This window comes from Hyperolius riggenbachi, chromosome 6, assembly GCF_040937935.1.
Source record: "Hyperolius riggenbachi isolate aHypRig1 chromosome 6, aHypRig1.pri, whole genome shotgun sequence".
In the NCBI taxonomy this organism is placed as follows: Eukaryota; Metazoa; Chordata; class Amphibia; order Anura; family Hyperoliidae; genus Hyperolius; species Hyperolius riggenbachi.
Window position 1 is genome coordinate 282,946,935 of NC_090651.1, and position 13,486 is coordinate 282,960,420.

Here is a 13,486-nt window from a genome sequence, read left to right on the forward strand (position 1 = left end):
TCAAACAAATAGCTGAACTGCGCACTTGTGGACCAGTTCAGTGTCCCATCTGCCAAATGGCGGGGTTTGTAACACAACAGTTATTGTGTTATCTTGTACACACTAAGGCAGGCTTTCTCAACCAGGGTTCCCTGGAACCCCAGGGTTCCTTGAGTACTCTGCTGGGGTTCCTTGGCATTTTCCCCCATCGTGGGGGAAGTATAATAAAGCACACCATAATAGGTGGTCCTGTAACAGGAAGCACTAAATTGGGGGCCCAGGAGACACTATAATGAGTGGCAGTGTAATGGGGGTAGGGAAATAAACAGCCAGTCAACCACACATACTTTTAAAGACCATGCCTCCTGCAAAATAAATGCAGGGCTTCCTCGAGATCAAAAAAATTGTTTGCAGGGGTTCCTTGAGATCCAAAAGTTATTTGCAGGGTTCCTTCAGGGTAGAAAGGTTGAAAAAGGCTGCACTAAGGGATCTAACCCATTATCTCTAGGAGGAGTGCAGCAGCTGGAAAAAGTGGGATGGCACCCTCTGTACAATGATCAATCAGAAAGGGCTGGCATATCCGATGTGAATCTTTATTTGTTCCATAACAAAAATATATAGCCAAGGTTTCGGAACCACGTAGGACCCCTTTATCAAGCCACAATTTGCTTGGGGCAGACAGATTTTTGCCGTCGAGCAAATTGTGCCTTGACAAAGGGGCCCTACGTGGTTCTGAAACATTGGTTATACAGGTCCTTCTCAAAAAATTAGCATATTGTGATAAAGTTCGTTATTTTCTGTAATGTACTGATAAACATTAGACTTTCATATATTTTAGATTCCTTACACACAACTGAAGTAGTTCAAGCCTTTTATTGTTTTAATATTGATGATTTTGGCATACAGCTCATGAAAACCCCAAATTCCTATCTCAAAAAATTAGCATATCATGAAAAGGTTCTCTAAACGAGCTATTAACCTAATCATCTGAATCAACTAATTAACTCTAAACACCTGAAAAAGATTCCTGAGGCTCTTAAAAACTCCCAGCCTGGTTCATTACTCAAAACCGCAATCATGGGTAAGACTGCCGGCCTGACTGCTGTCCAGAAGGCCATCATTGACACCCTCAAGCAAGAGGGTAAGACACAGAAAGAAATTTCTGAACAAATAGGCTGTTCCCAGAGTGCTGTATCAAGGCACCTCAGTGGGAAGTCTGTGGGAAGGAAAAAGTGTGGCAGAAAACGCTGCACAACGAGAAGAGGTGACCAGACCCTGAGGAAGACTGTGGAGAAGGACCGATTCCAGACCTGGGGGGACCTGCGGAAGCAGTGGAATGAGTCTGGAATAGAAACATCTAGAGCCACCGTGTACAGGCGTGTGCAGGAAATGGGCTACAGGTGCCGCATTCCCCAGGTCAACGCACTTTTGAACCAGAAACAGCGGCAGAAGTGCCTGACCTGGGTTACAGAGAAGCAGCACTGGACTGTTGCTTAGTGGTCCAAAGTACTTTTTTCGGATGAAAGCAACTTTTGCATATCATTCGGAAATCAAGATGCCAGAGTCTGGAGGAAGACTGGGGAGAGGGAAATGCCAAAATGCCTGAAGTCCAGTGTCAAGTACCCACAGTCAGTGATGGTCTGGGGTGCCATGTCAGCTGTTGGTCCACTGTGTTTTATCAAGGGCAGGGTCAATGCAGCTAGCTATCAGGAGATTTTGGAGCACGTCATGCTTCCATCTGCTGAAAAGCTTTATGGAGATTAAGATTTCATTTTTCAGCACGACCTGGCACCTGCTCACAGTGCCAAAACCACTAGTAAATGGTTTACTGACCATGGTATTACTGTGCTCAATTGACCTGAATCCCATAGAGAATCTGTGGGATAGTGTGAAGAGAAAATTGAGAGACGCAAGACCCAACACTCTGGATGAACTTAAAGCAGAATATAACCCTGCATTTCAACTTTGCTCTAAAACATTATTTACAGTATATTATATGCAACCAGCATTTTTTTTTTTACTAGACCAGCATTGGAAGGGTTACACAGGGCTTTAAAGTCCCTGGAGATTTTTGCAGACGCATCCGAACTTGAGTTAGATACTTTTTGTTTACACAAATGTATCTAAGTGTTTATTGTGACTCATCTCTCTCACTGAGAAGGAGTTGGAGGACAGCCAAAGAGTGTGTAACATTTCTAAATATATACATATAACTAAATAGAATGTAACTATCTGAACGTCTGCACGGAACTTAAAACCTCTGTGTTTAACCCTTCCAATGCTGGTCTAGTAAAAAAAATTGCTTTTTGCATGTAATATGCTGTAAATAATGTTTTAGAGCAAAGTTGAAATGCAGGGTTATATTCCGCTTTAAGGCCACTATCGAAGCATCCTGGGCCTCCATAACACCTGAGCAGTGCCACAGGCTGATTGCCTCCATGCCACGCCGCCCCCCTGAAGCAGTCATTTCTGCAAAAGAATTCCCGACCAAGTATTGAGTGTATAACTGAACATAATTATTTGAAGGTTGACTTTTTTTTGTTTTAAAAACACTTTTCTTTTATTGGTCGGATGAAATATGCTAATTTTTTGAGATAGGAATTTTGGGTTTTCATGCGCTGTATGCCAAAATGATCAATATTAAAACTATAAAAGGCTTGAAGTACTTCAGTTTTGTGTAATGAATCTAAAATATATGAAAGCCTAATGTTTATCAGTACATTACAGAAAATAATGAACTTTATCACAATATGCTAATTTTCTGAGAAGGACCTGTATATTTTTGTTACGGAACCAATAAAGAGTAACCTTGGATGTACGAGATCTTTTTGATAGATTGATTGGGGGTTTGTAACACCACACGTCAGCGTTTGAATCATGATGGTGTTACCCCGTGGCCGAAAACTGCAACTTGTCATATCAGAATGCTAGCAAGCACCCGGCTGGTGCACAAGAGCAGCTGACAGGTGGGGACTCCAGTGTCTTCAGCTGCCCGTCTGAAAGAGGCCGAAAGCTTCCTATCCAGTCCAGAATCAGATTCAAGATACTGTGTCTGACCTACAAATCTGTCCACAAAACCTGTCCAACCTACATTTCGGATCTTAGTCAGAGTTACACACCTAGCCGCTCACTCTAGTGATGATCGTAATCAGCAAAATTATGATTTTGCTAAATTTCACGTAAATTTTCGCTGTTACGCCTATACGTAATTACGATTTGCAAACTAAATTGATTTCTTCTAATAATTCCTCCTATAGATACTTTGAATAGTGGTAATCACAAACAAACGGTTTCCCATCCCCTTCTTGCACCTCAAACACTGTAGTTGCCATTGGAAAATGTTGGTGCGCCGTATCAATTATAATGTATAGAGTTCTTGGGGGGCCCCATTGTAAAACTTGCATTGGGGCCCCCAGCTCCTTAGCTACACCACTGCCCCCATACATGCTATTGACATCAAAATTGCTACCTATGTTAAATGCAGGACCGGTCCGCCCATGAGGCGGGGTGAAACAAATGCCTCAGGCGGCACTTCGGGGGGCGGCTTCCGCCTGCCCGTGGGTGTGGGGGGCCACCGAGCTGGAAGGGGTAGCGGGCAGGAAGGGGGTATTGGGCACAGTGGTGGGGAGGGGGGTCCCTCACCTGGGTCCCCCTATCTGCGCTCCCTGTCCAGCTTTTAGTCGCTACTGGTAAGAGGCAGCAGGCGGGGACGACTCTCCTCTTCCGCGTTCCAGCGTGCGTTCTACTGTCGTCACTTCCTGCAATGCCGCCCACTGTATTGTAAGTGGACGGCATTGCAGGAAGTGACGACAGTGGAACACACGCTGGAACGCGGAAGAGGTGAGTCGTCCCCGCCCGCTGCCTCTCACCTGTAGCGACTAAAAGCTGGAGGGGGAGTGCAGATAGGGGGACCCAGGTGAGGGACGGTCGGGGTCCGACCCCCCTCCCCTCCACTGTGCCCAATACCCCTTTCCTGCCGCTGCTACCCCTTCCAGTTCGGCGGCCCCACACCCACGGCTTGGGGGGGGGGGGGGCGGCGGCGATTTTTCCGAAGTTTGTCTCAGGCGGCAAAACGTCTAGGGCCGGCCCTGGTTAAAGGGAATATTGGGTACAAGGGAAAAAAATAATTTTCTAAATAGACCAATAGACCATACAGTTTTTGATAAAATCGATTTAAAAAATGCAAAGAAAAAATATTTTTTAAACTTAGAAAAATGACAGTTTAAAAACCATTTTTCTTTGCATTTTTAAAATTGATTTTTTCTCAAAAACTACAATGCCTTTTTGAAAAATTATTTTTTTGACTTGTCCCCACTATTCTTCTTAACATACGTACCAATTTTGGTAGCAATAGCATGTATGGGGGCTTTGCAATTAACTGCCAAATTCGGCACAAAATTTCACAAAATTGTGCGAAAATTACGTGCAAAATTACGCGAAATTATGAAATGCTACTATTACATACGAAATAAATTTAGATTTTCCCTGAAATTTCGTATTACATTTACGAATGCGAATTTCTATGCGAAATTTCGCACATGCAAAATTTCGGCCCATCACTGGCTCACTCCGCTCCTCCAATGAACGTCGCCTGATCGTCCCCCTGATCACCCAGTCCCATGCACGCCTCCAGGACTTCTCAAGAGCTCTTCCAACACTATGGAACGTCCTACCTCCACACATTAGGGCAGCCCCCTCCTTCAACATCTTCAAGAAGGCCCTCAAAACTCACCTTTTCACTCTGACCTACCACCCCTCACAAGTGCTCTAAACCCGCAGCTGACCTACCTTTCGTGTCCCTACCTCTCCCTCTAGATTGTAAGCCTTTGGGCAGGGTCCTCCTTTTTTTGTGTCCTACCTGATCATGCACCTCCATTACTGTGCACCCATGCTATGCATCTGAGTGAACCTAACTTGCCTAATTTCCATGCTTCATGCTCCCATCCAGTGACTGACTAAGCATTACCTTGTACTCATACTGTGCTGTGTGATCTGGTTTTTCTTGTATTCCTGTATTGTATTGCTGTATGTCACCCCTAAATATTGTCTGTAACCTTAACTAATGTCCAGCTCTGCGTAATATGTTGGCGCTTTATAAATACAATAAATAAATAATAAATAAAGGCAAGCAGCACAGTTGACTACGCATGTTTTGTTTGTCTGAGATCGGTTAGGTGAGGCAGATACATTAGAATAGGGAACACATGTCATATGGGAAAAAGCAGAAAGCTGTTCCATTTAAAATCAAGGGAAAGATGCAAACGCAGAATGTAAAAGACCTGTGATTCCCAATTGATTGACAACAATAGCCAGTGCAGCAGTGCACGTTAAGCAGTACACAGCAAAATGCACGCAAATCAAATAAGTGTGCTCCCTGACATATCCCTGCTATTTTTGCTTATGATTTGTGCCGTTTTTTCGCAAATCAGATTCTGCCTTCGGTGATTTTTCAGTTTTGTCCTTTGATTTTATTCCATGCATACCAGTGATGTAAATTGACATGAGAATCTCTTAAAAATCAGATGTTACTTTTGCGTAACAAGTGCAATTTTTTTAAGCAGTTCCATTGACTTACATTGATAAGTGAATTTCATGCCCTTTACAAAAATAAAAAGCATACATGCTGGACGAATTTTAATGCACACAGTATACCGTATTTTTTGGACTATAAGACGCTCCTGACAATAAGACACACCTAGGTTTAATACCCCCAAAAACGGTTAAAAAAAATATATATATATATATACTAAACCCGGTGCATCCATAGAGAAGAGAAATGTTGTGCATTATGCCCCCTTGTACCTTTAGTGTCTCCCGTTGTCCTCCTGTGTTCATCATGTGTCTGCCTCTGTCCTCCTCTATGCCCCTTTGTGTCCCCCATTTGTCCCCCTGTGTCCTCCTCTGCATGGGCACAGTACAGGGAGTCCCCGACATTGCCATGGGTTGAGGGCTCATATTTCAAGCATTCACAAGTCAGGACAAATCACAAGTAAAAGCAACACATCTATACGGCCCATAAACAGCACCACACATAAAAATATGGAAAAAATATTGCAATGTTTATTATTATATATCAAAAAGGACACTATCAATGTTAAAAACATTCAAAAATGATCCACTCCACTGGATATAAGGTAACCTCATATATCATCCATAACATAGCTCATCATGCACATGGGATATAGGAAAGCACTAGAAATGATTCACCAGAGGTGCTCACATAGAGCTAACATCAGATGTAGAACCCGGGTTCCATAGTATTATGCCATAAAGTGCAGCAAGGAAGGGGTAAGGAAGGTGGGTAGGGGTCTAAACAGACCATGGAGCAACCAAGCAATCTGTGCAAAATACAATAAATAACTTTCACATGAACTTATATTGTGCAAGGAAACAGATGCAAAAGTGACAAAGTGCTGAGTGAAGACGAGGTGACTATGATCCCAGACACATAGATAAATGGAGGTAGGCTATACTATACCAAGACCATATAAAGAGGCATCCAAGTGGAGAGGAGAAGGGAGCCTCCGGCGGACGACTTTTTCAAGAGATGCAGGGGGAAGCTCCACTCCATTCACAAGTCAGGAACTCCCTGCATTTGGACTATAAGACGCAGTGACTTTCTTTACCCACTTTTGCGGGAGAAAAAGCCTTAGGCCTGAAACACACCAGAGGAGTTTTTCTGAGCGTTTTGAGTTTTTAAATCTGCTGCTAATGTTATCCTATGTGTCTGTGCACACTGGAGCAATGAGGTTTTGTAAAAAACCCCATAGCATTACATTGGGAAGAGCTTTTAGAGGTTTCAAAACCTCTTCCCAATGTAATGCTATGGGGTTTTTTACAAAACCTCATTGATCCAGTGTGCACAGACACATAGGATAACATTAGCAGCAGATTTAAAAACTCAAAACGCTCAGAAAAACTCCTCTGGTGTGTTTCAGGCCTCACAGTCCAAAAAATACAGTATATAATACAATAATGACAAATGGGATCCCATTGACATGCATTCGATTTGCGGTGAATACAAATTCACAGAAAAGCAAATCACACTCGAATTCTGTGAAAGGGGCCTTAGGTTAGGTTTATAGTGCAGGTTCGCAATGCGACATAACGGAGGCATTTTAACTCAGAAAGTTGCACTTAATAAGTTTATGCTTGGTGTGATTTGCTTTCTTAAAGGGAAGGTCCAAGCTCTAAAAAAAAAACAAAATCCATTTACATGGGGCTTCTGCGCCTGCGCAGTACAGATCCAATGACGTCAGCCGGACCATGTGACCCGCGCCGTGGAGCGCACAAGAAGCCGACCCGGAAGCCAACCTGGTGAGGTCGGCTTCTGCAGCGCAGGACACCGGGAGCCACTTGAGCAGCGGCGAGGGCACAGGATGGCAGCCAGGGGCTGGAGGAAGCCCCAGGTAAGGGGATTTTTTTTTTTTTTTAGAGCTTGGAAGTTTCCTTTAAAACAGAAGTTACTTGCGATAATACAGCTTAATTTAGTTTTAAGAAGGCAAATCACACCAAGTATTGCTTTTTAGTAGGAGGGCTTTTTGGTCTCTTTTAGTCCCCTATACATGCCTAGTGGTTTGGGTCGCCACGAGCTGCTTGATTACTCCTTAGTAAGTTTATGTGACATTCAGAGTGCATCTAGTGGGATGCGATCCAACGAACTACAGTAGCCCAACACAGTGCATCACCACATAATGCGCGTAATGACAGGGAAGCATACCTTTCATTTAGGGCCCGTTTCCACTATAGCGTTACGAAATCGCCGGCGAATCACCGCAGGCAAATCGCATGCGGGTGCGATTCCGCATGCGTTTTTTGCCGCGATTTCGCATGCGATTTCGCATAGGTAAGGCTGTATGCGATTTTAACCATGTCACTGCCTGTGTGAATTAACATGGGTACCTATGCGAAATCGCATGCGAAATCACGGCAAAAAACGCATGGGGAAAACGCATGCGATTTCCCTATTAAATACATTGCGTGCGATTCGCCTGCATTCCACACGCAGGCGAATTCTGAGGCCCCTACCCTGCAGATTTTTTCTGCACAGAAAAACGTGCGGGGAAACGCACAAGTGGAAACAGTGCCATCCACTTGTACTGACTGTGCGAATCCGCATGCGTTGCCCGCATGCGGATTCGCGATAGTGGAAACGGGCCCTAACTGTATGATTTAATGTATGCGACGCAATGCTTGCATAATGCACAATGCAACTTTTCCACTCTGTTGTGTTCCTGTTTTTACAAGGAATGCAACACAATCCCCACTGTAGGGGTACATACGTAACTGTGTTTTGCATAACTACCGGGGTGCTAAATGAATCCTAAAGCCCGGGACACACCTTCAGATGCGTAGCTGGGAGGGGGAAGGGGGGGGGGGCATATGTCCCCAGGCGCAGAACTGTGAAGGCGCTCAGCGCGGCAACCGCTTTTTTTTTCTTCTTCCGAGCAGGAGCAGGGGCATGCCCGAGAAGTGCTCCCGCTTCTCTCCCTCCCTCTGCAATAGCAGAATGCTCACCGGCTCCAAGGCTCCAGCAACAGATGATGTAATTTCTCCTCTATACCGGGCCCAGCATCCACTGCATGGTAACAGCGGTGGCTCTTGTAGCATGATGCCACTGTTACCAAGGAGAGAACGCTGGTTGCGCTGCAGATGAGAGATGGAGTTGTCACTGGAACATTGGAACCGGTGAGTCTTCTGCTGTTATTAAAGCTTCTGCTTGCACTCTGCAGAGGGAGGGAGGGCCAAGCTGACTATAGGGACGCAGGCGGGGGCACAGCTGACTATAAGGACAGAAGGGGGCACATATGGCTATCTATAGGTGGAAGGGGAGTACAGAGGGAGGGAGAGAAGCGGGAACATAGTTGACTATAGGGACAGAAGGGGGGCACATCTGCCTATCTATAGGTGGGAGGGGAGTACAGAGGGAGGGAGAGAAGCGGGAACATAGTTGACTATAAGGACAGAAGGGGGGCACATCAGGCTAGATGTTCCCACCCAGTGATCTGCAAACTTGGCTCTCCAGCTGTTAAAGGGACACTGAGCTCAACTTAAAAATGAAAATACTCACCCGTGGCTTTCCCCAGCCCAGTGCTGGTCGGGAGGTCCCAAGACGGCGTCCTGGCTCCTCTCCTAGTCCCCGCTCCGGAATGGCTGTCCGGCGGTAGCCCGGCGACCCGCGGCCGCCGTGATGACGCGAGGTGGCCGGCGTGGTGATGTCGGCCGCGTCATACACGGAAGAAGGAGCCCGACACTCGGCCGAATGTCGCCTCGCTGCCGCCGGGCTGCCATTCCGGAGCGGGACTAGGAGAGGAGCCAGGATGCCATCGTGGGACCTCCCGACCAGCACTGGGCTGGAGAAAGCCCCGTGTGAGTACTATTTTCATTTTTAAGTTGAGCTTGGAGTCCCTTTAAGGAACTACAAGTTCCCCAATGCATTGCAGGAGTCTGAGAGCCACAGTCATGATTCATAAAGGCAAATTGCATTGTGGTACTTGTAGTTCCTTTACAGCTGGAGAGCCAAGTTTGCAGATCACTGGGTGGGAACATCTAGCTATCTATACAGGGAGGGGGCACATCTGGCTACCTATATGAGGGAGCACATCTGGTTACCCATATGGGGGAGGGGCACATCTGGCTACCTATACTGCCCTCTTCAGCAGAATTTGTACATATAGCTTCACTCATGATCACGCCCACATTCTGATGTTTAGCTACGCGGCGCGTATCTTTTCAGGACTAGCCAAAGGGGGCTAGCAAAAACTGACTTTGTCCCAGGATACTGAAACCGCTAGCAGCCTCTGCCTTCAATTTTACATCCATGTAGTACCAGATCTTATCTACACAATCTGTTCATAGTCAAATCTGTTACCCCCCTACTACATGGAGGTGGTAAATGTGGTCAGTGATTGGCCAATCATAATTGATGGTGTATACCAGGCTTAACATTTCAGAATTTCAGCTAATGATCAAAATAAAATACAACAGAAGAGGTAATGGAGTGCATCATGGAAAACATTAGCAATGAATATCTACAAGGCATGGGGGTGAGCCAGACCAGGGGTATCTTGGCAAAAGTTGGGCGTTTGTAAAGTGATAAACACAAGTGTCTAGCACAATGCTGATCTGGCTCTGTGTGTCTACAGCTCCCTGATCTGATTCCTGTAATGAGCTTCTCGCTGCCTATGACCTCTGTGCTGCTAACAAGCGGCTCCATAGGCACAGCCTCTCTCGCTCTAGTCTTGATTGACAAGTTGTGCAGAAGGGCTGCTGACGTCAGAGCTGGCTCCGGTTGTCAGGGGCAACCCATTTGGCAAGCGAGCTGTGAAGAAGGTAGAAAAAAAAAGAGAGGGAGAGAGAACGAGAGAGCCAGCAGCACAAACCCCGCCCAGGAGACCTCCTGTGGCTCTGACGTCAATGGACGTCAACCCTGAGAACATGATTCCTTGTGCAAGCAGCAGAGCCTTGCACAGAGCAGCACACTGGTTTCCTGCACAGCTGCCACCAGCACTCCCTGAGCTGTGATCACACAACTCCGTGCATGATCCTGCCTGCCTGGGAGAGCGGCATGCAGCAAGTTGCTGATCATTAGCAGACTTTATGCTGCTGGGCTCCTGCAGGCAGATCTGCTCCTCTTCATGCAGCGTGTGTGCAGCTTTGTGCCTGTGGATTCCATACCATGCATGGATCTTGTGAGTTCTGGATAAAGCCCCCCTCCATGCAAACTGGCAGACAATGCAAACTGTGCTGTGCATGTGTGCTGAGGCTGCTCTGATGCTGCTGGGGTGACGAGGATCGGCAGGCCAGCTCCATGAACTGCTTGCTTTTTATTATTTGATGTCACGTGAAGAATGGATCGTGATCTCTAGCTGAGACTATTCTGCCTGCACCCTCCTCGATTTAGAGCCTACTAGCCATTGGCTGCACAATGTGACTGCTTGCCTGGCTGTCAGCGATGGGCGATCGGCTCTGATTGGATGTGTGTGTGTGTGCCGTGCATCTGGCGATCCCTGCTCAGGGGGTGTGATCGTGCCAGTTGATGTCTGTTGCCCTTGGATCTCACAGCCCCGGGTCCCAGCATGGTCATGGCGGATTGTCAGAGGCATGTACAGAGGGGTCCTGTCCGGGTCGGATTCTATGATATAGAACGCACTTTAGGCAAAGGGAATTTCGCTGTGGTGAAGCTGGCAAGGCACCGCATTACCAAAACCGAGGCAAGTAATCCCCAGTCTCTCCCCATCTCCTTGGATCAAACCTTATTGTCATTAATGAATAGGTCGCTGATCACCATTGACTGTCATGTAGTTGCTGATGTGTGTGCTCTGCCTCACTGCCCTGGGATCTACAGGTGGCACCAATGTCTTTTCTTTGTCTTGGGAGAGTTAACTGTTATTAGTTTTCTTAGAACAGGTCAGTTAGATTGAAAGTGGTTTTCTTTTTTTCCCTGTTTAAAATGCATAGCCTTTCTTTCTGAACCACTAAAGGTGCCCTTTAATGATACAATTTTGATTGTACAATCTTACCAAATGTGTTTAGTAAGAGAAGATGAGTGAATTTACTTTGGACACTTTAGGTAGTCCCTTCTTATTACATAGATGTAGTAAGATTGTATCATTAAAATTGGTGGTTATCCCTGCATACATGTGTATCTATATGCTGAAAATAAGTTGTTTTCTGTATTTTTGTATTTTTCTGTACAGGAACAGGTATTAAAGGAGGCTGAACTGGAACTTTACACAGGGCTTGTAGGGTTCAGAAGCAAATGTATAATTGACAACTTGATCAATTAGCCATTCGCTTTCAAATCGGTTTAGCTCCATGTAGACTTTCAATGCAGCTTCCTTTAATTCTGGTAAATAGTTAAAAAGGCATGTTGAATTTAAGATACAAATATCTAATGAAAACTATACAGTATGCATACTGCATAGTGGCTACTGAAGCATATTTATCTAAAGGTGGCCACTAATGGTCCAATTTGTCAAATGATTGTTTACAAACAATTCTTTGGGATTGTTTGGGACCACTAATGGACAAAAATCTCCTTACCAATCTAATAAGATTGACAGGATCGATTTCATTCATCTGATTGTATTGGTTAGGAAATTTTTGTCTATTAGTGGTCCAAAGCAGTCATTTCCGATCGGTCATACGAAGAATCGTTCCTAAATGATCGTTCTGCAAATTGTATTGTTAGTGGCCACCTTAAGGAAAATTTATCAATGCGAGAAACATTGGAGAAAAAGTGGAGCAATTGCACAGTGACTAATCTAAATCCTTATGGTGCCCACTAATTGTGGAAGGGTAACATTGGTGAATATACTTTGAATGGATATTTTAAGTAGTCCTTCACTTCAATGGTAAGATTGGACAAAAAGATTGTATATGTTTAAAGGTGGGCATACATGGTACAATTTTTCATTTTTTTTCGATTAGATAATGTAGTTCGATTATTCCGTTAGATTGAATATAAAGATTTTTCCAGCATGTCTGATCAGATTTTTCTAAAAAAAAAGGCATAATCATTTGAATTTCTTGATCGAAAAAAAAAAAAATATTTTCAACTTTCATTCGATTTGATCATTTAGATCGAATAAACGGGAAAATCAAACGTTTTTATTGTATCGTGTATGGGCACCATTGTGTGCACCACCTTTGCTCCAATTTTTTTCCAAGGATAGAATTTTCCTGGGTTCCCTCCACTTCTATAAACTCATTTGTTTTATTGCAAAAACACATCCAACACTCACTCTTACTAAACGCGGCGTCAGGCTGAGGTATGTCATGCCATGTGCTAAAGTCCTGCGCAGGTCAAATTTCCACAGTAAAATGCTGCTGCCGGTACCCATAAGCCTACACCGGATATGCTGTATTCCACAGAAATAAAGCCCTACCACCTGATGGACTACTGCCAAACAAAATATGTGGCATGATATCCCCTCATAACATTTAATTGGTTACCTGCAATCACTTGAAACCCAGACGGAACTGGCAAATATATCGGTGTGTTCTGTACCCAACCTGCTGCAGGTCTAGACTAAGTTCCCTTGAGGCTTTATTGTGGTTAGTGGGCGTAAATAACCTGTTTCTGGATATCATGACCTGCTCTCATTGTACACTTTGGCTGGATGCTATCATTGGTGGTCCTCTGAACAGCTGTCTCCAAGTACTTTATACCCTCAGCTGTTCAATGCATACATGATATTTGGTTTGACACCCTACATCCTTCAGATCCTGTGGTCACTGCCTTTTATGTACTGTGGTTGGGTTCTTCATACACTTCAGTTTTGTCACAAAACCTAAAAGGCTTCATGTTTGAAAAGTGTTCTCCAGAAAAGAGGGTTTTGTTGTCCAGAACGACTAAGCATGTTCATTTATAGACTTGGCCCTTACATTTGGGAACGTAAGCGAGGCCCAATGTATGTTATTGACACTAACTGCAGATGAAGTATTATTATTATTATTATTATTATTATTATTATTATCAGAAGTTGAGTGTCATCAGTAAGTG

General features: G+C 44.7%; 1 protein-coding gene across 1 annotated transcript in view; it reads left to right on the forward strand.

Moving 5' to 3' along the window:
* The first annotated feature begins 10,350 nt into the window (after window positions 1–10,350).
* The window catches only part of SIK2 (salt inducible kinase 2), a 212,251-nt gene continuing 209,115 nt past the window's right edge, over window positions 10,351–13,486 (forward strand). The window contains exon 1 of the mRNA XM_068240935.1: window positions 10,351–11,192. Within this exon, the coding sequence (XP_068097036.1) occupies window positions 11,058–11,192 (135 nt within the window). The 5' untranslated portion in view covers window positions 10,351–11,057. The remainder of the gene's footprint in view (window positions 11,193–13,486) is intronic.